Raw genomic sequence first — 27756 nt, 5'->3', positions numbered from 1 at the left:
ATAGCACTGTTATCAGTTCCGGTTGTTTACCTCAAATGTACAGCATGTTGCTTTGTATTCTGTAGCAGTTTTCATGTACGGCTGTTTTTGCTTGTCTGTACTCCATGTGTTGGGCTGTGCGCTGTTGTTCTGTTGTTCATTTTCTGGTATCCTACAACTGGTTTTTGCTTCAATAAAAAACCTTTTCAAATTAAAAAAATTTCCTCTGCCATTTGGATGCCCATTGTTTATCAGAACGTAAATCCCAATTCTCATACTTTTCGTGCTGGCTTCCTTAACTCCTTGTGGCAATCCCTTTAGCTTCTTCCCTTAGCCCAAGGACAGGGATCCCCTCCTCACAGATGATTCCTCCAGGCTCTTCCAAAATGAAAGACATCTCTCTCCCAATGGATTGGTAACTGTTTCCCTGGTACCAAGCGCGCTCAGTTCCAAATAACAAAAATAGTCTTTAACTCCAATCAAAGGGAAAAAAACAAAACAAGAGACAGGAAGGGTGGGAAAATGAGGAAATAATCCAAAACTAGACAATTTCAAGTTGAAACCCCTCTGCATCAGGTCAGTGACAGGTCTATCCCCTGGAGGAGTGATAGAACTCTGCAGAATCTTCCCTACCTTTGATTTAACCATGCACAAGGATGCCCCAATTCTCTGTGAACAGCTCACAAAAGGAGCTGTTCCATTTGTAAGACCACAAAAGGGTCTTACAAATGGAAGTCTCCAAAATAGATTCAAAGATGTAAAAATAGATCAGGCTATTCATCTGACCCAGAAGGGGGGAAAAAAAACCCCTGCACTATTCCTCCAACCAAATTCCAAATAGAAATCTATGACCTGTCTAACCGAAATGCAAATTAAATCCATGCTCCTAAGATGGTGCCTGGTGGTGATAAATAGCTAGAGCTCCCACATGGGGAAGTAAAACCTAAAACTCTTTTCACTAACACTCTCGTTGAACTTCCCATGCTAGTTAGTATACTCCTTTTAGTAAGGAAAACCAGAGATTCATTACATGTTCAACGCAGAACACGTGAAGAGGGATTCTACATTGGCAAAAGAGGCCCAGAATTTAAAGGCGTGAAAACATTTACACAGACAGAAGATAACACATCATGGAGAAGAGCAAAGCAGCATCTCTGGTGGGAAACAATTTTTGGGTGCAGACCACTGCATCAGTGAACTTATATTGAAGGGACATCTGGCATTGCTCGGTTTCTGTAAAGATGTAATGTGTATACAAAGTATGGCATCCTTGGATTATGACTGTAGCTGTTGTGTTTTTGTAAATGAAGGTTCTTTTAAATATGATGGAGTTTGGGATGAATCCCCAGCAAGCTCTCGATGCTGCGCGCTTCTGTGTGGAGTATGTCAAGAAAGGTAAGTTCTTTACGTCTTCCTTCCAGACAAAACCAATGCAAACACAATTTCAGCGGAAAGACTGGAACCTGCCTGCTGGGAGTGTTAGGATTTGAAATATCAGTTTGTATGTGAACCCTGGGCCGAAGTGAGAGATGGTACCGCCCACGGGGAGGAGCCCCGTGAGCCTCACTTCGCTTCTGAGCTAGGCACAGAAGCGAAGTGAGTCTTTATTAAGAGAAAGAGACATTACCCGTAGAGCGGGGGTATCAGAGAGAATGTCACACAGGTCCAGAGACACTGGGTTGATGGACCAGGGATTGCCGATAGGGAATACCTCTGTAGCGTTGATAGTAGTTCGTGAAGCGAGTACTCTGGAGGTATCTCCTGTAGAGGCGGTAGTGGCCCGCAGGGCGGGGTACACCGAAGAGGTCTTGGTTGAGGTGGTAGTGGCCCGCAAAGCGGGGTACGCCAATGATGTCCTCGGTAGAGATGATGAACCCGCAGAGCAGGAGATGCTGGTGGGATCCTCAGTAGAAGAGGTAGAGGTCCGCAGCCGAAGAGCTCACTCGAGGCCCTAGGTGGGAGGGGCAATGGCCCGCAGCGTGGGGTACACTGGTGAGAGTCCTTGGTTGGCTTGGTAGCGGTCCTCGAAAGCGCAGCAATGGTCCATAGAGCGGATACCTCTGAAGGAGCTTTCTGTAGTGATGATAATGGCCTGCAGCGCAGGGTACACCAGAAAGATACTCGATGAGCCGAAAGTGATCCGCAGAGCGGAGTACTCGCGCAAAAGCAAAGTTGGTTCCAGGAAAGCCCCGGAGAATGGAGCAGGTAGAGTTCCAGGCGTCAGGCCCTCCGAGGATCGGATAGCCAGGATGAGAGAGGGAGGCCCCCGAGGAGCGGGTCCAGGTCGGAACGGAACTGGAACGCTAGGTCCTCAGGAAGCGAGGCGGGATTAGCAAGGATGAGACTCTTAGCCAAGTCGTCTTGGGATAGGGCCAGCAGGTTTAAATATCCCAAAGTACTAACGTCATCTGGAGGGGACGCCCCCAAGGTTCCCGCCAAGATGTGGATAAGACTGGCCTGTGCGCGCACGCGCGCTCCTAGAGGGACTTGATGGCGGCCGGTTGCGTCCGCGCTGACCTGGGAGACCTAGTAGCGACAGCCAGGTTGTCGGTAGCTAGCGGAGGCAGCCAGTCTACCCCAAGGAGTTAGGGAAGTGAAGAAAGAGGTGAGCATTAGTGGTCATGTTACCGTCTGAAAAGAAAGACTTTTATTGCATGCAAGACACAGCTGAGGACAATGGCTCAGAATTCTGCGTGCCCCTCCCCTTCAGGAGCTGGCTTTTATACATTTCACATTTCTTATCTTTTACACATGCGTTCTACGCCTTGCTGAGCAAGCATATTCGGCTGAGGGGCTACTGACCCCCTCCCTAGACACCCTGAAACTTTCGTGAAACTTCTCCCAAGTTCTGCAGGAGAGGCTGCCAGGACTTGCAGTTCTGGAAAGGAATTCACGAGTCTGTAGTAATACAGTCCTGCATATAATACATTCATTGTTCTAATCTAGGTTACAGCAGTGAAAGCTTATCAGAGAATAAGAACAGCGAAGCCAAAAATGAAAATGTGCTGACAGAGAGTTTCTCAATGTCCTAATTACAGCTGTATCTGTAAGTAAACCCGTCATGAAGCAGGGAATTCTGGTACATGAAGTCCTGTTTGGCAGGAGTTTCAGATTGTCCTCTGTCAGTGTGAAGTCTTCAGCCCACTACAGTCACAGCCGTCTGTGACTGACGGGCGTAACATTACAGGAAAGGGCCCAATTTATCTGGGAGCAAAGCAGGCTGAAGGTAACTTTAAACGAATAAAGCAGATGCTGAGCCACACCTTGTCACTCGGGTTTAACTGTGGAGCTGCCCGATGATGAGCCTTATAGAATTTTTTTGCTTTTAGAGCTGCTTGTTGCAACAATTGCTTAGTATGCTCCCAGAGTTGATGCAGTTCTTGGGCGGAAATTTGAGCAGCTGGTGAGGGTACCAACAGAGGAATCGGAAGTGGAGGTAAAGGCTGACGTCTGTACACCACTTGGAAAGGGGATGATCCTGTGGCTGAAGATGGGTGAGAGTTCAAGGCAAACTCAGCCCACGGCAATAATCAGACCAATCGTTCTGGTGGGAATTCACATATGCTCAGAGGAACTGCTTAAGAGTACGATTGGTTCTTTTGGTCTGTCCATTGGCCTGTGGATGATAGGCTGATGTAAGGTCCAGGGCGATGTCAAACATCTTACACAGCGACCTCCAGAACTTGGCTGTGAACTGGACGCCCCTATCCGAAAGGATGTGCTTCCGAAGTCCATGAAGGTGAAAGATATGTTTGATGAATAATTTGGCCAGCTCTGGAGTAGAGGGCAGACCAGGTAATGCCACGAAGTGAGCCATCTTCGAAAAGCGGTCTACCGTGACCCAAATGGTATTGTTACCACCGGAAGAAGGTAGGTCTACAATAAAGTCCATGGATATATGTGTCCACGGCTCGCTAGGTACAGGGAGAGGTTGTAGTAGGCCCCAGGGATGGCCTGTCGGCAGTTTTTGACGAGCACAAGTGGGGAAGATTCCACATAGGCTTCAACGTCCTGTTTCATAGTCGGCCACCAATAGAACCTCTGTAGTGTAGCGAGCATTCTGGCTTGCCCAGGATGACCTGAGAGCAAAGAATCATGTGCCCATTTGAGGATCTTCTTGCAAAGAGGCCGGGGAACCACCATCTTCCCAGATGGCACCGTGGGTGTAGCATAGATAAGTACCTTAGTAGGATCGATGATGTGCTGGGGAATGTCTGGGACATCATCAGTGGTAAAGGAGTGAGAGAGGGCATCTGCTCGCACATTTTTGTTAGCTGGTCAGTACTGAAGCAGGAAATTAAATCGGGTGAAAAAGAGACACCAATGGGCTTCTCTGTGTTTCAGGCGTTGGGTGTGATGGAGGTATTCGAGGTTATTGTGATCCGTGTATATTGTTATTTGATGCTGTGCTCCCTCAAGCCAGGGATGCCACTCTTCAAATGCTAACTTGATCGCTAGCAACTCTTTATCTCCTATCCTGTAATTGCGCTCAGCTGGGGAGAAGCGTTGGGAAAGGAAGGAACACGGATGTAAGGTATGGTTAGGAGAATGCTGGCTGAGCACGGCCCCAACCCCGAAGTCAGAAGCATCTACCTCAACGATGAATGGTCATTGGGGGTCCGGATGACGGAGGCACAGCTCTTGCAGGAATGCTTCCTTAAGTTTTTGGAAGGCAGATACAGTTTTGGGTGACCATTGGGATGGATCGGCTCCCTTTCATGTCATGGCCGTGAGTGGAGCGGTTAGGGTAGAATAGTGGTTGATGAAGGACCTATAGTAATTTGTGAAGCCCAGAAATCTTCGGAGTGCCTTGAGACCCAATGGCTGAGGCTAGTCTCGAATGCTTTTAGTCTTTTGTGGATCCATTTGAAATCCCTGTCTAGAGACCACATAGCCCAGAAAAGGAACGGACTCTTTGTGAAAAGAGCATTTTTCCAGCTTGGCATACAGCTGGTTTTCCCTTAAATGTTGTAAGACATTGATGACGTCCCGATGGTGGCTTTGAGGGTCTTGAGGAAAAACCAGGATGTCGTCCAAAAAAACCATGACATGTGTAGAGCATGTCTCTGAAGATTTCATTCATCATATTCTGGAACACTGCAGGCGCGTTGCAGAGGTGAAAGACCAGATATTCAAAATGGCCATTGCTGGTGTTAAAGGCGGTCTTCCACTCATCACCTTGATGTATTCTGATCAAATTATAGGCTCCCCCAAGGTCCAATTTGGTGAATATCTTAGCCCCCTGGAGCCTGTCAAATAGTTCAAAAATTAAAGGCAGGTGGTAGCGATCCTTCTGTGTGATGTCGTTTAGGCCACGGTAGTCTATACACGGTCGGAGGGAGCCATCTTTTTTTCCTACAAAAAAGAACCCTGCTCCAGCAGGGGATTTGGAGGGACGAATAAAGCCTTTTGCCAGGTTTTCCTTTATGTATTTGGACATGGCGTTGGTTTCAGTTAAAGAAAGTGGATAGACTCTTTCTCGAGGAGGCTCTGTATTGGGCAGCAAATTGATTGCGCAGTCAAAGGAGCGGTGTGGAGGTAGGATGTCTGCAGCTTTCTTGGAAGGAGGCGTATTGTGGCAGGAGTCCAGAGACAGCTGGCTGTATGGTCAGGCAAGGCATTATTAATATCGTCTTCAAAGATTTTTTATGGGAGGAGTCACCCCAGTGGGAGAGCTGGAGGGTAGTCCAGTCAAATTGAGGAGTATGTATCTTCAAGGCATGGTAATCCCAGGACCATGGGATGTATAGCTTTGTCCAGAATCAAAAAAGAGAGAGTTTCAGTATGCAGAGTGTTGCATTCGTGCCTCTTCTCGCCCCTCGCTCCACCCTCTCTACCTAGGATGCGACTCCCTGCGACTCTGACGGACAGATGCGGCCACGGCTTCTCTCCGCCTCGTGGTCCCAGTTCCCCCGGGCTGGCCTGACGCTACGGAGCCGCCATGTTCCCGATGACGTAAGGGCACGCGCGCGCGCATGCTCCAGACTTTGTACCAGCAAGGGCATGAACCTTGGGGGCGTTCCCCCGTAGTGATATCATCCATTTGTTCTTTAAAAGGTCTTTGTTTGCTAACCTCTGACGAGTTAGCAAGGAACTCCAACGGGACTTGCTTCGGCAGTCCACGATACTTGCACCAACGATCCGAGTTAGCCGGGGAACCTGTCCCCACTGCTCGGCCTTTTCAAACTTACCAGGAGTACCCGCTCCACGGGGGCTCCGCTCTCTCTTCTTGATTTCAGATTGCCAGAACACTCGGAAGACTCCTCATTGCCTGGAGGCGATCGCGGACGTGAACACAGTGAGTTCTATTACATAGGAATCTCTCCACGAAGGCCTACATTCCTATTTGCTCTGAAGACTCCCTTCCGTCCAAGATGTTATCGCAGGTACAGAGATCAAGAGTTACATTGGCAAGACTACAGTTAGGAACCAGTGCTCGCTCCACGAGGGCCCATGTTCCTAGAATCTTATACAGCAATTGTGAGTTCTTATTACAGACTGTTTGTGGGAACCAGTGCTCGCCTACGGCTCCTGTTCCTGCATGTACTGAAGACTCTCTGTGGCATAGAGACCATTGCAGACACCTACTATTGTGAGTGTACCATCTTGTATCCAGTATACCCTGTCTATGCACTACTTCTAGTCTCTCTCTACAGCTCAGCAACCCAGAGATTATATTCCAGTATCAGAAGGATTTCAGCCTTGCCAGACACAGCGACTCACTACTGCCACCCCTGGTGGTCCAGCTTCCAGTCTAATAAAGAACTATTGTGTTTATCTCATATTCTAGCCTAGTTGGTGTCTCTCTCAGGATCTCCTCCTGGGGGCGCTGTCATCTGCCATCGACCCAGGGATTCACCGTTTCCTCCAAGTGGTCATTCCTTTCACTATTGCCACCTTGTGGGAGCCAACCACTACAGACCACTAACTCCGCTCACGGAAGTATTATATAGACAGCTACTCCTCTTTCTCTGAGACTTGCCAGCAGCTTATATATATATGCAGATTGCTACTCCGTAGCGGGGGGCATGATAGATTGCTATCTCAGTAGCAAAGTACTATATACCTATTGCCAACTCCTCTCCCTTGGAGAGTTGATCCATAACAGATTACTTACTCCTTAGCAGATTGGTAACAGCTTGCTACTTCCTTCCTTACAGGAGTATCTACAACAGTTCGCTAACAGATCTACAGATAGCTAACTCTTCCCCTCTGGAGGAGCAGGTCATGTCATATCGCTACTCCTTCCCCTTTCAGGAGAACAGCAGAACAGTTTGCCAACTCCGCCCTCCTAGCGGAGTGAGTGACAGCAGATTGCTAGCTCCTCCCCTCTGGAGAAGGAGAGCGTAACAGATTGCTAACTCCGCGTTCCTGGCGGGGTAAGCACAACACAGAGATCCTGTGCGAAGGCAAATAGGGATCGTGGAAAAGGCAACCTCGCCAGGTAAAGGTTCACCATGGATAGATGATAGTAACAAAGGCATTGGCATACGGACGTTGGGAATCCGTAAATGTTCAACAAGTTGCCGAAGAATACAATTTCCTCCGGCTCCGGAGTCAACTAATGCCAGGGTGTGAAACTTCTGGTTGTCCAAGTTAATGGTGACAGGCAGGGTTAGTGGAGGAAAAGGTGCCGTTAGGCCTAGGAGGAGTCCTCCAGCAGATCCTGGGCCTGGGAGTTTCCCTGACGGAGAGGGCATGAAGGTACAGCATGACCCGATTGACCACAATACATGCAGAGGCCTGCTTTCTGGCAACGCTGCTTTTTCTTTGCGGATAGATGACTACAGCCCATTTGCATGGGTTCCTCTTCTTCTGTGTTAGGTGCCGAGATACTCTGCGTAGAGGATGTGGTGCGAACTCGTGGAGCACTAGAAGCCATTCTCTTGGTTCCTCTGATCTCCTGAGAACGTTCGCGTAGACGACGGTCTATGTGACCGGCGAGATCAGTAAGCGAGTCCAGGGCCTCAGGAAGCTCGCGTGCTGCCAACTAATCTTTAATACGAAGGCTAAGGCCCTCAAGGAGGTTGGCCCGCAGACAGCCCAGATCCCAGTGTAATTCTGATGAAAGGGTCCGAAACTCGATGACGTAATCAGTCACTGATCTGGAAGGAACCTTGCTGCAAGTGCAAAAGAGTAGATCTGGAGATGGCCTTTCGCACTGGGTCATCAAACACAGTTCAGAAGAGGTCAAGGAAGCCCGGTAGATCGTTCAGGATGGGATCTGTACATTCCCAAAGGGGCGATGCCCAAGCCAATGCTTTACCGTCCAGAAGGGATAAGATGTATGTAGTTTTGGAGACTACATCCGGAAAATATGCAGGTTGTAGGGAAAAGTGCATGTTGCACTGGTTCAAGAAGCCCCTATATAACGAAGGGTCACCTGCAAAACGAGGAGGAGCTGGCAACGGTACTGGAGGGCGGAAGGGCGGTAATTGCGTAGCTGGGCCAGGCTTGGCAGGTATTGGTATTGAATCCAGCCGGCTATTCAGTTAGTTGACAGCGTTAGCTAAAGTCTCTAAAATTTTCTGTTGCTCCGTGATTCGCTGGGCCAGGCCAGGGATGGCCTGAATTGCTGAGACCTGTGCTGGGTCCATGGACTTGGTAATCTGTTAGGATTTGAAATATCAGTTGATATGTGAACCCTGGGCCGAAGTGAGAGATGGTACCTCCCACAGGGAGGAGCCCCGTAAGCCTCACTCTCAAGAGGCTAGATCCCAGCTGAAGATAGGCAGAGAAGCGAAGTGAGTCTCTATTAAGAGATAGAAACACTACCCGTAGAGTGGGGGTGTCAGAGAGAAAGTCACACAGGTCCAAAGACACTAGGTTGATGGAATAACTCCATAGCATTGATAGTAGTTAATGAAGCAAGTACTCTAGAGGGATCTCCTGTAGAGGCGGTAGTGGTCCACAGGGCAGGATACACCGAAGAGGTCTTGGTTGAGGTGGTAGTGGCCCGCGGAGCAGGGTACACCAATGATGTCCTTGGTAGAGATGATGAACCCGCAGAGCAGGAGATGCTGGTGGGGTCCGCAGCCGAAGAGCTCACTCGAGGCCCTAGGTGGGAGTGGCAATGGCCCGCAGCGTGGGGTACACCGGTGAGAGTCCTCGGTTGGCTTGTGAGGTCCTCAAAAGCGCAGCAATGGTCCATAGAGTGGATACCTCTGAAGAAGCTTTCTGTAGTGATGGTAATGGCTCTCAGCTCAGGGTACACCAGAAAGATTCTCGGTGAGCTGAAATTGATCCACAGAGCGGAGTACTCACGCAAGAGCAAAGTTGGTTCCAGGAAAGCCCCGGGGAACGAAGCAGGCAGAGTTCCAGGCATCAGGCCCTCTGAGGTGCAGATAGCCAGGACGAGAGAGAGAGGCCCCCGAGGAGTGGGTACCTAAGACGTCCACATCGGAACCGGAACTGGAATGCAAGGTCCTCAGGAAGCGAGGCAGGATTTGCCAAGTCGTCTTCGGATAGGGCCAGCAGGTTTAAATATCCCAAAGTACTGATGTCATCTGGAGGGGACGCCTCCAAGGTTCCCGCCAAGATGTGGATAAGACTGGCCTGTGCACGCGTGCGTGCTCCTAGAGGGACCTGATGGCAAGATGGTGGCTGTTGGCGTCCGCACTGATCCGGGAGACCTAGGAGTGGCAGGCAGGTCGTCGGTAGCTAGCGGAGTCAGCCAATCTACCCCAAGGAGTCAGGGAAGTGAAGAAAGAGGTGAACATTAGTGGTCGCAGCCGTCTGCGACCGATGGGCGTAACAGGGAGTATACAGAAACACTTTGATATCATGCAGGGAAGGATGATCAAACTCTGTTTTCAGTATCAAAGGTTTCTAGAGTTTAGGTTCACTCTTTTACATTTTTATATTTATACATTTTCAAATACAAAGCAAGAAATACATTTTAGTAATGAAAGCAACATCATAGATCACAATGAAATAAAAAAAGATAAAAATATTTGAAGACCATGGGGGGTTAATATCCAGAAAGTGGGCATGCGGCAAAGTTATCCAGATCAAGTTGCCTGGATAACTTGAGTTGAATATTCAGTGGACCTTACCTTCTGCTAATACACGCTGCTAAAGTTACCCATAAAACGTTATCTGAATAACTTTGCGCTCTCCAGCTTACTGAATTAAAAAAAAACAAGGAGGAGACCGGACTGCTGGGCCCCGATTCAGGGCCGGACCATCACCCACCCTTCCTGAGCCCGGAAGTGAGAGGGAGGAGCCGCGCGCTTAAAACGCTGCGGCTCTGTAAGACGCCGAGGAGACCGGACTGCTGGGCCCCGATTCAGGGCCGGACCATCACCCACCCTTCCTGAGCCCGGAAGTGAGAGGGAGGAGCCGCGCGCTTAAAACGCTGCGGCTCTGTAAGACGCCGAGGAGACCGGACTGCTGGGCCCCGATTCAGGGCCAGACCATCACCCACCCTTCCTGAGCCCGGAAGTGAGAGGGAGGAGCCGCGCGCTTAGAACAGCCGCGACTCCGGTGCTTGCCACCGCCGGTGCGTCACCAAAGCCGTGCGCGCCCAAGGGGTGCGCACGGCTTTGTCCGGCTTAGTCCGGACTAGGACGGACCAGGACGGACTGAGAGGAACCCAACATCCACTCTGATTGCTGAGACGCAGACAAAATCAGCTCAAAACGATCGACGATCCTGATTTTTGAATAACAGATGCCTCCAAAAAGAAAAGGGAAGGTAAGGGTGTTTCCACCAGAGCCCTTGCCTTCCCTACTTCAATTGGAAATCGATCGGTTTATGACCCAGCTGGAGAAAGAGAGCACCAATGAATCGGTTGGGGGCAACCCGGAAGGAGAACGAGTTACCCCCCTCGACGAGGCATCTCTCAGTCCTGACACCCGACCGCCTCCAGCCCAACGGGGAGCTAATGGAGATGCAGCAACATCAGCTACCGAAGAGGTTAAGCGATTGTTGTTAACTGGAGGAGCAAACTCCATACTGGACTCAGTGGAAGTTGAGGGATTGCTCCCTCAATTAGAGAAACAAGACCACTCCCACCCTGAAGAACCAGGTACCGTGACGGCAAACTTAAGACCAGAGACGGTAACGTTGGGGGCAATCTGGGATTTGGTAAATGGACTAAGTGTTACTGTTAACCGACTGGAGGGGAAAATAGACTCAGTAGCATTAGATCTCCAGCAAAAGTTTATAGGGGTACAAAGACAAACAAATGAAGTGGTAAATAGAATAGGGGAAGCTGAGAAGAAAATAAAGTCCTTACAAGATTTAAGCATAGTTATGGTGAAAGATCAATTAGGATGTTCTAGAAGATTGGAAATAATGGAGAATAATATAAGGCATTTGAACATAAGGGTAATAAACTTTCCCAGAATAGCAGGGGAAATACCTTTTGTTTCCTTTAAAAAGTTTTTGGCAGAAGTCCTTGGTTTTTCTGATATAAATAATAACATGTTGGCTATAAATTCATGCTTTTTTGTAAAAAGAACCTCTGCTCAAGCTTTGTCTATCCCTGCTAATTTAACGAGTTTCTTAGAAAATTCTGAAACACAGGTACTAGCCAGAGAAACTTTGATTGTTTCATTTATCACATCAATTGATATCAGTACCCTTATGAAAGCTTATTTTCAAAAATTTCCCATTACATACTGTGGTCAGAATATAAAGATCTTTCCAGATCTTGCTCCAATTACAAGAACAAAGAGGCGTGAATTTCTAGACTTGAGACAAAGAGTTACGACTTTAGGCTTCTCCTTCTTGCTAAGGTACCCCTGCCGGTGTATACTCAGAAGGGGTACAGAGTCATTTAGCTTCAGCCAGTCAGATTAGCTACGTCAATTTTTAGAATTGCGAGAACCACTTGCTTCATCCCCAGTTGAACCCTAAGTAGTGCAGGTGATATATAAAGGCCAGTTGTAAAATGAGCTGTTTCTTGAATTAAGTGTTTTTCTTTGTTCTTTCTCCTATTGTAATTGTTTAGCTGTCTCAGATGTAATATTTAATATTCCTGGAGATATGGTTACTATTTAATTTAAGATTTAAATTACAATCACATATTGTGCAATTACGTATAATTGTATTGTTTCTGAAATTATTATAATTTTTTCTTTTTTGTTTTTCTGTCAGAAATTGCAGATATGTGATAGTGTCTTTTTCTCAATTCAACCAAGTATTGAATGTAAATGATTAACCTAAGTGTAAATTGAAAAATTTATAAATAAAAGAGGAAAAAAAAAAAACAAAAAAAAAAAACATTGCAGGCTGAGCAGCCTGATCTGTCGTCTCCTTAAAAAAAGTGGGGTATCAACCCCCCCCCCCCCTCATCCTGCTGAAGCATCGAAAAGTCAGGATTGGTTCCTTCACTGGCAGCTGAATTCAGATCTGGACAGGGATTGGTCAGCTGTTAGTGAAGGAACCAGTCCTAGTTCGAGTGAAGTACAGCTGACAGCTACTGGCACACAAGATATTCAGCGAGTGGCCACCTTCTCCTCCCGCTGGGGAACAGGGAAGCTTTTGGGGATTATTGAGGGTGGGGGAGGCAGTTCTCCACCTTTTAAAGAAGAGGAGAGGCCGCTCAGTCCACATTTATTTTTTTTAAACTTGGGGGGAAGACGGGGTAGGGGATGGGGTTGCTCAGCCTGCAATGTGTATTTTATTAGGCTGCTGCTGGCCTGTGATGGTCCCCCCCCCCCCACACACACACACACACTCTTACCCAGCTAAATTTAGACCTGTGATTTTTTTCAAACCAGAGCTAGCTGGGCAAGTTTATGCGGCTAGCTCTGAATAAACTTATCCAGCTTAAGTAATTTGATGGTGGTCTCTGAATGCTCCCACCCTGGCTCTGTTTTTCTTATTCAGCTGATCCGGGTAATGACTTTTTCCCAGCTAAAACTTAGCCGTTCCAGTTCGGAACAGCCATGTTTGGGTTTGTTTTCATTTTAGCCCTGGCCGTTTCCTTCTGCTCTCCTGAGCTTCCAGCAAAACCGGCACCAGCTTCTACTGGCCTAAGGTGCCATGAGCCTTCATTTACAGTTACACAAGGAAGTTCTTCCTTCATCTGTAAGCTGCCCCCCCCCCCCCCGACCCACCTACCATGTAGCTAGGCCATTGCAGTGGGGAAAAAAACTTAGCCAGGGGCTGCAGACTGCATCTCCCTCAAGAACCCTCTTTGTTATACTCTGAATTTGTCTAGTTAGGTGTCCCTGTTGAGAAAATGGCAGATGCTTCCTTCCCTGGGAAGTGGAAGACCACTGTCTTTACAGTATTCCCAGCCCAGGCCAGCTAGATTCAGAATTTGAATTCATATCTTCCATTGGGCTGGTTCCAGAGCTTATTAAAGTACTTTAGAACCACATGCACTGTGCCAATTTAGAATTGTTGAATTTCTTGGCCACCTTCTACTTTCTTTGGAATTACCACCCCAAGTCCTTTGTCGCAGTTGGGATTGGGGATACCAGGGAGCCTGGGTGGCTCGATGCTCTGTCACAGGAATATTGAGCCTTTCACCTCTAGGTCATCGGTTAAAGTCTGCCTTGTCTTGCTAGCAGCTAAGGTCAAAACGTTTTGGTGGCCTATATGAGCCAACCTGCTTCTCTCAGTCCTGCTCTTGGAACTGGCACTTGTTGACGGTCTTGTTGTTTATTAATTTTACTTTCACCTCTATTATATTGGTACCACAGCAATTTATGCAGGGCACTCTGGTTTAAGAAGCAAAGCAAAGGTCAAAAAAATAAAATATGACATACATTGATTTTAATGGTAACCAAAAGGTTCATGCATGGATGTAACTACTGGACTATATATATATATATATATATATATATATATATATATATATATATATATATATATATATATATATATATATACACACACACAGTTAAGAAGACACATCAGAGTTCACCCATTGTGGAGAGTTTGGAGTTACTCTTCTCAAGAGAGTTTGAGGAGTGAAACCAATTAGCATCATAGTATATAAATCATAATAGCCAGAATAGAAATGATCTGTTTATATGGCATCTTTAGGTGGTGAAAGCTTATGAAAAATGCCTTTTGTTTCGCTTATTAGCAGCACTACAGCATGTCATAGTCTTTTTATGTTTTGGGAAAGCCTGTTGGTTATGGTTGAACTTCTCTATGCCGGTTCTGCACAATATGAGGCCAATCCTATAGTTACACAATGTTAGGTTTCATATTAGGTGCTACAGTCCAAGAAAGAGATCTAGGCATCATAGTGGATAACACATTGAAATCGTCGGTTCAGTGTGCTGCGGCAGTCAAAAAAAGCAAACAGAGTGTTGAGAATTATTAAAAAGGGAATGGTGAATAAAACAGAAAATGTCATAATGCCTCTGTATCGCTCCATGGTGAGACCGCACCTTGAATACTGTGTACAATTCTGGTCGCCGCATCTCAAAAAAGATATAGTTGCACTGGAGAAGGTACAGAGAAGGGCTACCAAAATGATAAGGGGAATGGAACAGCTCCCCTATGAGGAAAGACTAAAGAGGTTAGGACTTTTCAGCTTGGAGAAGAGACGGCTGAGGGGAGATATGATAGAGATGTTTAAAATCATGAGAGGTTTAGAACGGGTAGATGTGAATCAGTTATTACTCTTTCGGATAATAGAAAGACTAGGGGGCACTCCATGAAGTTAGCATGGGGCACATTTAAAACTAATCGGAGAAAGTTATTTTTTACTCAACGCACAATTAAACTCTGGAATTTGTTGCCAGAGGATGTGGTTAGTACAGTTAGTATAGCTGTGTTTAAAAAAGGATTGGATAAGTTCTTGGAGGAGAAGTCCATTACCTGCTATTAATTAAGTTGACTTAGAAAATAGCCACTGCTATTACTAGCAACGGTAATATGGAATAGACTTAGTTTTTGGGTACTTGCCAGGTTCTTATGGCCTGGATTGGCCACTGTTGGAAACAGGATGCTGGGCTTGATGGACCCTTGGTCTGACCCAGTATGGCATGTTCTTATGTTCTTATGTTATGTTCTTAATCTAAGCCTCTACCTGCCTTTGCCTTTGGAGGCCAGCTGATTTCTTGTCTTTGCTTAATTCTGTCTTCAAACTCCATCATAAAGATGTATTACTGCTAATTAAACCCATTAAAAGTTCATAAATTAGCTTAATAGACTAATTCATCAATTCAAGGATAGTTAAGTCTATTCTCCACAGTATATATCTACGCTAATAATAATGCTGATATACAATTTAAGGTAGAGCATGAAACCACTTACGACACTATATTTAAATAGAACAAGCACAAAAATATGCACATTAATTTACTGAAGAATTATAACCAAAGAAGAAAAATTGCATTGAGAAAGCACATTTCCTTTCAGTTGAATCAAGGTATACAGCAGTCCTTTGCCCCTCATGGCTTAAATTCTGAAGATTTGGGCCACTAAGGGAGTGCAGATTGGTGAAGGATAGTAGCTAACTGCATGTTTAATATGCTTGGGAATTTGGGAGATACCAGTGCAGGTCTAGTGCCAGCTTTTAAAAAGTGGCAAGCAACAGGGAACAGGCCCAAAGCTATCCACAGGCAGTCGTGGTCTCTTTAACGAGCCTGCCTGTGACTGCTGATCACGGTTCAGTGCCCAGCTGCAGGTGTGCTGTGTTCATATTCTAAGCTGGCCAAAGCATTTTAAAGTTAATAGCCATGCAGGGAGCTCGGTGTCAGGTGCACCTTATTCAGACTGAAGCGATGCAATGGAAAATAACGAATGGAATTTATTATCTTTTTTTTTTTTTTTTTAACTCTTCATAGGGTGCTCCGATCTAGGCAGCTTACAAGATTAAAACTGAGCGGAAGTGACAAAGGTACACAGCAGTGAGGAGGAAGGATATAAACAAAAGGGGATAGAGGAAGCAAGGCATTGTGAATGCTTGTTTACACAAATCTTTGTAGCCTGGAGAGACACAGTGTTGATGCAACATGATAAGGGGGACTTTGTTCCATAGATGAGGAATCAGCAGGAGAAAAGGCATAAGATTTATTTATTTATTTATTTATTTATTTATTTATTTTTAATTTTTATATACCGATATTCTTACATTAAATGTAAATCAAACCGGTTTACATAAAACAGTAAAAGCAGGAAATATAATTCCGTTGTCTATTACAATGAACATTTATAATTTAACTAGTTAACAAGCTAAAAAGGTAAAGATTGGTAAAGAGGGTTAGTTAACAGGAGAAAAGCAAACATAAGATAAAAGAATATTAGATAAGGCACTAAGGATTGCACGAAGGGGTGCACAAAGGGGAGAACCCCTTTGTCGCACCCCTTCATCGCACGACGCGCGGCGCCTGATGTTGATGCGCTTTTGAACCGCTGCCAAAGCTCTCACTGACGTCGTGGGAGGGGGCGTGGTCTCTCTCTCATTATTTCCATCTCACCTCCCGGTGTTCCCTTCTTATTTTAAATTTTCTTGGATCTTGGAGTTGTCTGTCTGGTGCAAGGCCGACCTTAGGGAATGCAGAACCCAGGCTGATGGAGCAGGACCCATCTCAAGGTTGAAGAGCAGGGGAGGGTCCATCTGGACTGACTGTCAGCGCCCCATCCACCACCCAGACCCCCAGCCAGTACTTCTACCACTAAAGACCCAAGCAAGCACTGCCCCCACCCCGCAAGGCACCAACAAGCACTATCCCTCCTCCTCCTCTTCCAGCAAGTGCTCCCCTCCTGTATATTGTTATTGTCTTGGTCTCCATGGACCTTTTTGTGTTTTTGTTTTTAATGTTTTATTCAGTTACCCACTAGGAGCAAGTATATTTGGCCCAGCGAGCTAGAAAAATACGAAATCAATTAAATAAATAAGCACTTCCCCACCAAAGACCCCAGCCAAGCACTGCCCCCCTTCTCCCCACCCACCAAAATCTCTGGCAAACACTCCTACCCCTACACCCCAGCACAAGCGTTCTCTCCCTTCCCCCTTAGCCTGAAGAGACCAGTGGCAAAGTCTGGAGGAGCAGAGGAGGATGAAGCAGAGTCAGGAAGCCTAGCAAGGAAAAAGTTTCAGTAATCTAAACGGGACAAAAAAAAACCCAGCAAGAATAAGAAAAGTGTCAAAAGCCAAGAAAGAGTTGACGGCGGCCCTATGAGGAAAGGCTAAAGGAGTTAGGGATGTTCAGTTTGGAAAAGAGATGACTGAGGGGGGGATATGATAGAAGTCTACAAAATCATGAAAGGACTTGAACAAGTTAATGTAAATCGGTTATTTACTCTCTCAGATAATAGAAGGACCAGGAGGCACTGCATGAAGTTAGCAAGGAGCTCATTTAAAACAAATCAAAGAAAATTCTTTTTCACTCAGCGCATAGTTAGCTCTGGAATTCATTACCAGAGGATGTGATTACAGCAGTTAGTATAACTGGGTTTTAAAAAAGGTTTGGATAAGTTCCTAAATCCATAAATTGCTATGATGGTAATTAAGCAATAGTAGCTTGTGATCTATCTAATGTTTGGGTACTTGCCAGGTACGTGTGACTTGGATTGGTAGAAACAGGATGCTGGGCTTGATGGACCCTTGGTCTGACCCAGTATGGCATATCTTATAGTTATGTTCTAGACTATTATATCTTATAGTTATGTTCTAGACTATTGTACAAAATATGTGAACGAAAAGAGTATAGGGAGAGAAAGGTCAATTATGACCCCAACGTTTTTAACAGATTCAGTGAAGACAAGAGGAATAGTGGGGTACATTTTAAAAGACAGTGCGCGTGTGTACTTTTGTTCGCGCATCAGGCGCGAACAAAAGTACGCTGCATTTTATAAGATACGTGCATAGCCACGCATATCTTATAAAATCCGGGGTTGGCGCACGCAAGGGGGTGCACATTTGTGCAACTTGCATGCGCCGAGCCCTGCACGCGCTGCCCGTTCCCTCCGCCTCCCCCCACCTTCCCCCCACCTTCCCCTCCCTTCCCCTACGTAACCCACTACCCCCGGCCCTATCTAAACCCCCCCACCTCTGTTTCACAAGTTACGCCTGCTCGAAGCAGGCGTAACTTTGCGCGCGCCGGGCTGGCTGCCGCGCACCATGTTCCGGTCCGGGGACTGGTCTGGAGGCCACGGCCACGCCCCGGAACGCCCCCATGCCGAAACCACGACCATGGCACCGCCTGGATGACGCGCCGACCGCGTCACGCCCCCGACATTTCCCCGGATGACGCGCCGATCGCGTCACGCCCCCGACACGCCCACCCCAAGAAAGCCCCGGGACTTACGCGCGTCCCAGGGCTTTGCGCGCACCGGAAGCCTATGCAATATAGGCTCGGTGCACGCAGGGCCGTTTTAGAAGGGTTACGAACGTACCTTATGCGCATAACCCTTTTAAAATCCGGCCCATTATGAACAGAGAGAAAGTTATTGAAATATTGAGGAATATCAGTTGAGAAACATTGAGAAAAACTGGGGAATATCAGGAGAAGCAGCCAGGTAAAGGATTGTAGAATTCAGTATCAGGAAGCAGGAGAGCATCCAGGTGAAAACTGCAGAGAAACAAATGGAGAATTGAGGGATGCAGGGCCAGTGCTAGCTTTTTTGCTTCCCTGTGCGAACTATTACTTGTTGCGCAGGAGGTGGACCCTTGGGCCGAGGTGGGGTTGAAGCTACCTGCAGGGCAAGCCCTACGGGTCCCCACCATCGGCAGGCGGAGCTGGCTGACTGACGGAGGCTGGCTGGAGCTTCGCCAATACCAGCCCTCGCTCCCCGCAGGTTGAGTCGTTGGGTACCGGGGCTGGCTGGACTTAGGTGGGCCTCCATCCGTGGTCTTCTCTGGGATGACGAAGAGGTCAGCCAGGGGCCAGCAGCGATGGTAGAAATAGGTGGTCCAATCTGGACGAGGTGGAGTCCCGGAGACCCGGGCGCCAATGGGAACAGGAGGCAGACAGAGGGCGCCCGAGTAAGAACAGGCCAAAGCCTGAGAGGCCAAGTCCAGAATGAAGACAAGAGGAGCGTCATAGAGCAGGCCGAAGTCAGGGCAGGCGGCAGGCAAGGAAGAGTTGTAAGGCAAGCGTGGGTCAATACCAGTAGTAGAAGTCAGGCAAGGCAAAGGTCAAACCAGGAGACAGGCAGAAGCGTGGTCAGATGAAGCAGTGGTCAATACCAGGAGACAAGCAGTAGCGTAGTCGGACAAAGCAGTGGTCAGTACCGGGAGACAAGCAGAAGCGTAGTCAAACGAAGCAGTAGTCAGAGCCAGGAGGTCAGTCTTTTAGAACAAGCAAGGAAAACAGGGAACACAGGAGCAGGATTGGGTACCAGGATCAGGAACACAGACGAGTCAGGAACCAGGAACATGGAGGAGACGCAGGAACAAGCAACTCAGGGCACGACCAACATGGAGACCTGTTGCCAAGGCACGGAAGCACTGGCTGGGCCCGGCCTTATATACCGGGACCCAGTGACGTCATCATCCGGGGCCACGGGTAAGGTTCCCGCCGCTGCCCCTTTAAAAGTACAGCTGATGTGCGTGCGCGCGCGCCTAGGGAGGGGCGCAGAGCGAGACGGCGGCATCTCCCCACAGAACAGAGACATCTGCTGCGGAGTGAGCACAAGGAATGGCCCAGGGTCGGAGGCGGCGGCTACCGGCCGCGAGAGCAGCAGAGCCAGGCGCTGGAGCAGGTAAACGAGGGTAAGAGGGCCTGGCCGCGGGCCTGCCGTGGCCGGCACACACAACATTACTGTGCTGCCTGCCCCCCCCCCCCCAATTCATTCACTCTCTGTCCCTGTCCTGAGCCCTTCAGATAAAGCCCAGCTCCCTACTGCAATTTATATTTTTAAAAACTGTCATGCCCGTACCCACCCCAGAGCCCAAGGTTAGGGAAGGGTATGAGGTACCCTAGGTAAACCTTACAGCCTTGCACACACGCTGCCACCCCCCCCCCCCCCAATCCCACACTCTTTCCAGACACATCACCTAAACAATTTAAACTATGCTCCACCAAAGCTCGGGCCCTAACATTAGCAGGGCCCACGCTATGGAACAACCTACCATCCTCCCTACCGCAAGAATCTTGCTCCAAAAAATGTAAACAAAACTTGAAAACCCACCTCTTCAAGCAAGCATACACCTAACACCTCATTCTTATGCCCTCTGACTTATATGACTTTCTGACTTTATTCTTGTAAATACTTATATTGCTATTTGTATCATTCGTCCCATATTATTGTAATTATGCAGTTTTTTTTTTCATTTGTTCTCTGTTATTGTAATTTTAATGTAATATTATGCATATTGTTCACTGTTTCACTGTAAAGCTCTTTTAGCTGCATTCTGTTTATTGTGAACCGATGAGATGTTCCCATCATCGGTATATAAAAGCTTCTAAATAAATAAATAAAATGTGTGTCTGTGCATGCCTGTGAGCCTATACGTGACACACAGGCTCTCATAGGCATACAAACATACACAGACACACACACAAGCATACAGGCTCTCACTCAGGCACATTCACAGGCACACACACACATACACACACACACAGGCTCTCACTTGCTCACACACATGGCCTCCTGTTGTCATCAGGCTGTGATGAGCTCCACCAGGGCCCCGTGGGCCTCCTGTTCTCTTCGGGCCATGGTGGGATGAGCTTCTCCATGGTCCTCTGGCCTTCCTGCTTGCAGGGAGGGGAGGGAGCGGAAGCTGTGTTTGCCCATGGATAAAGATTTGCGTGGAGTGTGCGCACCCACGGGAGCAATGGCTTCTCATTTTAAGCCTCTGAGCTGCTGGTGGGTTGACTTCCCTTCTGCCAGCGGCCTCTCTTCTTTTGCCGCCAGCGGGTTAGGCTCTACTGGTGGCCTCGTGGCCTCTCCTGTTGCCGTCTGCCCACCCCCCCGTACATATGCCGGTCCTCCCTCCAGTTGCGCCGGGCCTGGAAGGATATGAGATGTAAATAAAGATTTGGGTATCATCAGCTTAGCAGTGGTGGAAGCAACCAAAGGAATAAATCAGAGCACCAAGACTCTGAGTGTAAACAAAGCCCCAAGCATCACCACTAGGAGAAAATTCAGTAAAGGAGGTAAAAAAGAAGGGATTAAACAGGTAGACAGGTGGAAAACCATTTGTGGACTGAAGGGTAGATAAGGACTGAGAAGAGCAGTGCATGGAGGCAGCTAAATAGATGTGGAGAGCCAAGTTAGGAATGATGAAATAAGACAGCATGCCACTTCAGATTTAACCCATCCTTTTAGCTTGTTTTTCATTTCTGAATATGATTCTGTATGCGTCACCTTGTGCAGGTGTACTGTTTCTTATGCTGAGAAATAATGCATCCAGTGGGGTAGATTTTTAAAGTTATGTGCGGGCGTAGATTTGTTCGCGCAACCCGAGACAGACGAAACTTGTGCGCGTCGGCGGGCTGCCAGCGTGCCATTCCCCGGCCCGGGGCTTGGTTCGGAGGCCTCGGTCACACTCCCAGAACGCCCCTGGGCCGGCACCACGGCCCCGCCCCGGAACACCCCCGAATGCCGCACCGCGCCCGACACGCCCCCCCCAAGCAAAGCCCCGGGACATAGGCTCACCGGCGCGCATGTCCCCTGCGCGCGTAAATCCAGCTGGATTTACGCGCACAGGGCTTTTAAAATCTGCCCCATAGTTTTTACTAGTTTGCACCAAGGTCTAATTTTAAGACAGAATAACCATGCTAGCAGAGAACTTCAATTTATAGCTCCCCAATTAGAGCTATTAAAACTTACTTTCGGGGCTAGCCTGGTGACTCAGTGGCATTGCTCTGCATTTGCCATGCAGTGGATTCTGATTGTGATTCCGGGCGCAGGTTGTCCACTCTCCAGGATGGCTGGGGATGCAGCAGAAGCAATGTTCACAGCCCCTGGGGATGCTGGGATTCATAATTTATTTAGGTCATTTTGTCTAATTTTTATATTCTGCTTTTTTGGCACTTCAAATTGGATTACATTCAGGTACTGTAGATACTTCCCTATCCCCAGAGGGCTCACAAATTAACAGGTTGATTTTAAAAGCATTGCGTGTGCAAAAATGCCCACAAGCAACGCAGATTTTAAATAGCCACAAAATACATTCATATGTACCTGTGCATGAGTAAGGAATAAGGGAGCAGGGCATCGGCATTCTGGGGTGGTGCCAAGACTTACGTGTGTAGCTCTGAATTTTAAAATTGAAAACCGCAGTACGCGTACGCTAGATATCTGTGTAACTTTGCTGCTCCTGATGAGGTGCAAATCTGTAGATCTCGAGTTTTACGGCTTATAGGACAGGGTGAGCAATCCAGATCAACTGGGGAGCTTGTAGGATGAAGAACCAGAGAGGTCTGAAAGACCTCACTATTAACTGGACAAACTGGTGGACTAATTGCAAAACTGGGAATGTACCTCATGCGAGAATGTTTTAAAATTCGTTGACATACTCACGAAAAGCTGACAAGGTCCTATGGAAGACATACGTGTGCTAGCTGTGCTTGAGTAACCTTGACCCAAGCCAGAAAAACGAAGCTCATCTCTACTAAACAATGTATATCAACTTAAAACTAACTAAAAGCTTCATTAAAATACAGTGCCTTTATCTTCTTTCTAAAGCTCTTTATAACCCTTTCCTCTCTCAAATCTTCTGGTCATGCAATGCACAAGGTAGGGGCAACAAAAGAGGAAGCCCTCCCTCGTGTACACTGTAACCTATACTTATTACTCAATGGAGGATTAGCTAGTAATCTGGTTCCAGAGGACCATAATGTACGTGCTGGCTCCTACCACTCTAATCTATGTGCTACTGCACATGGGTCCTTTGAAAACAATAATTTATGAACTATCGCCAGCAATTTTAATTTCGAACTCTAATTTATCGACAGCCAATGAAGATTAAACACTGGAAAGATGTGATCAAGAGGGCTACTATCACTAATCAGCCTTGCAACTGCGTGCTGAATCAGTTGCAGCACAGGGCCTAAGTTATTGGGGAGCCCAATCAGCAAACTATTACAGTAGTCCAATTGCCCTTACAATGTCTGCAATACAGTTTCAGACACACCTCTTGAAAGAAAAGCTTTCAAAGGTTTCAACATTTTTAGTTTATAAAATGATACCTTTGCCAGATGTCAAATATGAGGCTTAAGTGACAAACCAAATTCTAAAAACACCCATCTTTCTAACCTCATGTAGGATAGGTAACAAAACACCATCATAGAATAAGTGCATTGCCCCGCCCCTTGGTAACTGTCTACCCATCCATAACAGCCTAGTCTTCTGCAAGTTCAACACAAGGCCATTATTTGTGAGCCAGTCCAAAAGTTTGGTCAAACAACTGCGAAAGAGGGAAATTGGCAACTTTCCCCCGCTATCACAAGGGATGTATAACTGTATATCATCTGCATAAATGAAATACTGCACACCCATTGATCTAAACAACGACCTTAATGATGACATATAAATATTAAACAAGACAGGTGATAACGCAGATCCTTGACAACTGTTGTCAGGATGAGTGATTACTACCCAATTGGATCCACTGTCTCCTATTTTTAGAAAGGAAACAAACCAAGCCAACATCGACCCATCCAATCCAATCTGTTGCAAAAAGGACGTTAATAAATCATGTCTAAAGGTGACAGACACAGCAGAAATGTCTAATTGTATTTAAAAAAACATTCTGGTTTACAGTATAAGCTAGTGACAACAATAAAAGCTCTGTCCTATGAGCCTTTGTGAAGCCAAATTGATCTTTATCCAATATAACAATTTCCTCTAAGTACTCACTGGCTTTTGAAGTACACATTTTTCAATAACTTTTGCTAGTGTAGGGAGGTTAGATACTGGTTGATAGCAACATCATCCATTGGTATCCTCTCATCTTTTAAAACTGCTCTTAATCGCTTCATGGTTCTGCCTTGGTAATTAACCCTCCTTCAGTGATTTATTGGTAATGGCCCAAATAACCTCAAACAAATCACCCCTAATATATTTTTATATAAACAACGGGGCATGGGTTCCAATTGTGAATGGGTTAATTTTAGGCCCCCCAGTCACTGTAGTTACCTCCTCAATGGAGACCTGCCTTAAAGCTGACCACTTTAATACGTCGACTTCCCTGGACAAATGCCCTGACTCAGCTGGATGGGCCTTAAACAGAATCAAGTATATGTTAGAAATTTTTTCTTGCAAATCTGCAATTTTGTTGCACTCCAGATAATTCCCCATCTCTGGCTTTAATTTAGAAGGGAGATGATAAACTATAGAATACAGTTTCAATGGACTTTTTAATGACTCTTCTGTTTTATGTTTATCGTAATCACATTTTCTCTCTTTACAACTTGTCTTATCATAGGCTTCTTTTGAATCACAGTCCTGGACTATATGGAGGGCAATGGTAGAAAAAATGTTGAACAGTTAAAAGGGAACTGATGTTGGGTTGAGTTTGGATAAGTTCTTGGAGAAGTCCATTACCTGCTATTAATCAATTTGACTTAGAAAATAGCCACTGCTATTACTAGTATCAGTAGCGTAGGATAGACTTAGTTTTTGAGTACTTGTAGCCTGGATTGGCCACTGTTGGAAACAGGATGCTGGGCTTGATGGACCCTTGGTCTGATCCAGTATGGCATGTTCTTATGTTCTTATATTTTCATTTACTCAGTGAAAGAACGTCAGCTGGGCAGACTGGATAGGCCAGGTTGGTTTTTTTCTGCCATCATTTACCATGTTATATTGTTGCAATGATTGAGCTAAAGCAAGTTTCGATGGAGAAGGTACAGAGAAGGGCAACCAAAATGATAAAGGGGATGGAACAGCTCCCATATGAGGAAAGGCTGAAGAGGTTAGGGCTGTTCAGCTTGGAGAAGAGACGGCTGAGAGGGATATGATAGAGGTCTTGAACGAGTAGATGTGATTTGGTTATTTACACTTTTGTATAATAGAAGGACTAGGAGGCATTCCATGAAGTTAGCAAGTAGCACATTTAAGACTAATTGGAGAAAATTATTTTTCACTCAACACACAATTAAGCTCTGGAATTTGTTGCCAGAGGATGTGGTTAGTGCAGTTAGTGTAGCTGGGTTTAAAAAAGATTTGGACAAGTTCTTGGAGGAGAAGTCCATTAACTGCTATTAACCAAGTGGCCTCTGCTATTACTGGCATCAGTAGCATGGGATCTTCTTAATGTTTGGGTACTTGCCAGGTATTTGTAGCCTGGTTTGGCCTCTGTTAGAAACAGGATGCTGGGCTTGATGGATCCTTGGTCTGACCCAGCATGGCAATTTCTTATGTTCTTAAGTTGGGAGGGAATATAAACAGGGGAAAAATGATGGTGCCAGGTCCAAGCCCTAACTGAACTGGAAGCCCAAAGGACAGGAGGAAACTGCTAGGACAAAACCCCCCAAAATACTTTATAAGTCACCCTGAAGTCCCCTGAATAAAAAAAAAGGAAATGCCCTCGTAATCAATGTGTTTACTTTATCTAGCTGCAGCAGAGTGTGGAATATATATATATATCGACAGAAGACAAAGTACAGTTATTTGCATGAGAATTTTATTTTGGTTATGAGTTTTGTATTTCTTTTTATTTTTTTGGCAGAAGATGCATGGCAATTGTTTCTAGAAGATGGCATTTCCAAGGAAACAGCAGAAGATTTGAAAGCAAGAGGTCATAATGTCCAATGGCCAACAACTGGATTTGAGAGATGCAAGTTTGGACGTGGTCAGATCATCACCAATGGAACCTGGTGGGAGTCCTGGGACTCCTCAAAGACCAATAAAAGTTGCCATGTGCTGTGGGCAGGATCGGATCCACGAGGAGATGGCTGTGCTATGGGTTATTAATGTCATAGATATGATATCGTGCCCATGAAGTTAAAAAATAATGGGTTAAATGTACAAGTTTGTAAGCATTTTAAAAAATGTGATCACAGAAATTTGAAACACAAAATTATAGCTGGATTGGTTTCTGGCTAGTCTGATAGAGAAGGAGGAAGCTGTCATTCTATTTAGTAAAATGTTATTAGAGATTGGGTAGGGCACATATTTTTTTAATTTGCAATTTAATTTGATGTCAAGACATTTTATAAGTATAATTGGATTTATTCCTAATTTTGAAGTTTACTTTTAAAATTCTTTTGGATGTCACTATATTGCTCAAACATGGCTTAATTCTGAAGCCGTCAGATGAGATCAGAAGCATACATTTTCTAGGGATGTGCAGAAGAAAAAAATTAATTTCAGTTTGTTCATTCATTTTGATTCATTAGTTTCAGAATGAAAAAAAAAATTATTCATTTATTTATTTCATTAGTTTATTCATTTTCCATTAAAATCAATAGGGGAAGCTTTGCAGTCTATTTTGGGCTCCAGAATAGTGGTTTTCTTATCAGTTCTAATGAACCTTGTGGGAACAAATCATCAGAAGAGGAAAAAAAACTCCAAGGAACTTAGACTGTGGCAAAGTGGCCCAAAAAATGGAATAAATAGTTTAAGGCTCCACAAAGAGGTACCAGCATTGACAGGCATTCTCCAAAGCACCATGAGAGCAGCAACAAAACATCAAGAGGAGGATGAACACTCCAAGGTACAAAAAGAGGACACCAGCAATAGTAACTTGAACATGTGATGGAATCACGAGAGGCAAAGTGGCCCCCAGAGTGGCATTAGCACCCTAAGGCACCATGAAGGGGGAACGAAGCAGAAAAGGTGGCAGAAAATATCCCAAGGCAATGATAAAGGGACCAAGAGTCAGAAAAAGTGGTATCAAGATTTCAAAAGCACATGAGAGGTGCCCAGCAGCCCCCCAGGCTGGCAAGAACATATGGAGGTGTAAGAGCTGGAGTATGCCAGGAAGGTACAATAACAGAAAGAATGGCCCCAGTGGTTGTGGCTGGAACATGGCAGGATGAAGCAGGATCTGTCAGGCCCCAGTGATTGTGGCTGGAGTATTGCAGGCTGATGCAGGATCTGTCAGGCCACAGTGGTTATGGTTGGAGCATGGCATGCTGAATCTTGAAGTGTCAGGCCCCAGGAGTTGTAGTTAGAACAAGGCAGGCTGAAGGTGGAAAAATCAGGCCCCCAAGTGTTGTGGTTGGAGCAAGGCAGACTGTTGCGGTCCCGTGCCCCGGTCCCTTCACCTACCTCAGGGGCGGCCCGGGCCGTTTCGCGAAGGTTTCAGGCCTCCAGGCCCTCCAGCGCGTCTCTCCCTCCTCGGGAGAGACGCCGACGGCTCGATGCGGCTGGCCCTGCCCCCTGATGCGCGCGGGGAGGAGCTCCCCTTAAAGGGGCCAGCGCGGGAAAATCCATACTGCACCTGTGGATGACGTCAGACGCCCTCAGGGTATATGTACCCTGCATCTACTACAACCCAGTGCCTTGCAACAAGGTTCCCGAGGTTGGTTTGTGCTGCTGTGGTCTTGGTTGTCTTCGTCCTGCTTCTGCCTTCCCTTCGCTGTTGATTCTTCTGGCTTGACCCCTGGATTGGCTTCGGATCGTTCTTCTGGCTCTGACCCCTGGACTGGCTTCGGATTGTTCTTCTGGCTCTGACCCCTGGACTGGCTTCGGATCGCTCTCTGGCTCTGACCTTGGACTGGCTGCGGACCACTCTCTGGATACTGACCCCTGGACTGGCTACGGGACCACCCTTGGACTCCGACTCCTGGACTGACTTCTGGATTTCCTACGACCTGCTGGAGGCGCCAGCCGTCCGGACCCACGACCTGCAGGAGGCTCCTGCATCCGGATTATCCACATCCTCTGGAAATCGCCTAAGTCCCAGCGGCCGTGTCCCTACAGGCTCCTCCTGGGGGGACTTCGGCTTCCAGAGTGAATCTC

General features: G+C 46.6%; 1 protein-coding gene across 7 annotated transcripts in view; it reads left to right on the top strand.

The window, feature by feature from the left end:
* The window catches only part of LOC115098864 (glutathione hydrolase-like YwrD proenzyme), a 121403-nt gene extending 93932 nt beyond the window's left edge, over positions 1-27471 (top strand). For 6 of the 7 annotated variants that reach the window (XM_029615907.1, XM_029615909.1, XM_029615904.1 and 3 more), the window contains 2 exons: positions 1290-1374; positions 25520-27471. In XM_029615907.1, coding sequence (XP_029471767.1) covers positions 1290-1374; positions 25520-25764 — 330 coding nt within the window. In that variant the 3' untranslated portion in view covers positions 25765-27471. The remainder of the gene's footprint in view (positions 1-1289; positions 1375-25519) is intronic. The other variant, XM_029615911.1, reaches the window with a different exon arrangement.
* The last annotated feature ends 285 nt before the right edge of the window (positions 27472-27756 follow it).

This window comes from Rhinatrema bivittatum, chromosome 9, assembly GCF_901001135.1.
Source record: "Rhinatrema bivittatum chromosome 9, aRhiBiv1.1, whole genome shotgun sequence".
NCBI lineage: Eukaryota > Metazoa > Chordata > Amphibia > Gymnophiona > Rhinatrematidae > Rhinatrema > Rhinatrema bivittatum.
The sequence above is the reverse complement of the archived record's forward strand: the minus strand, read 5'-3'. Positions and strand labels throughout refer to the sequence as shown.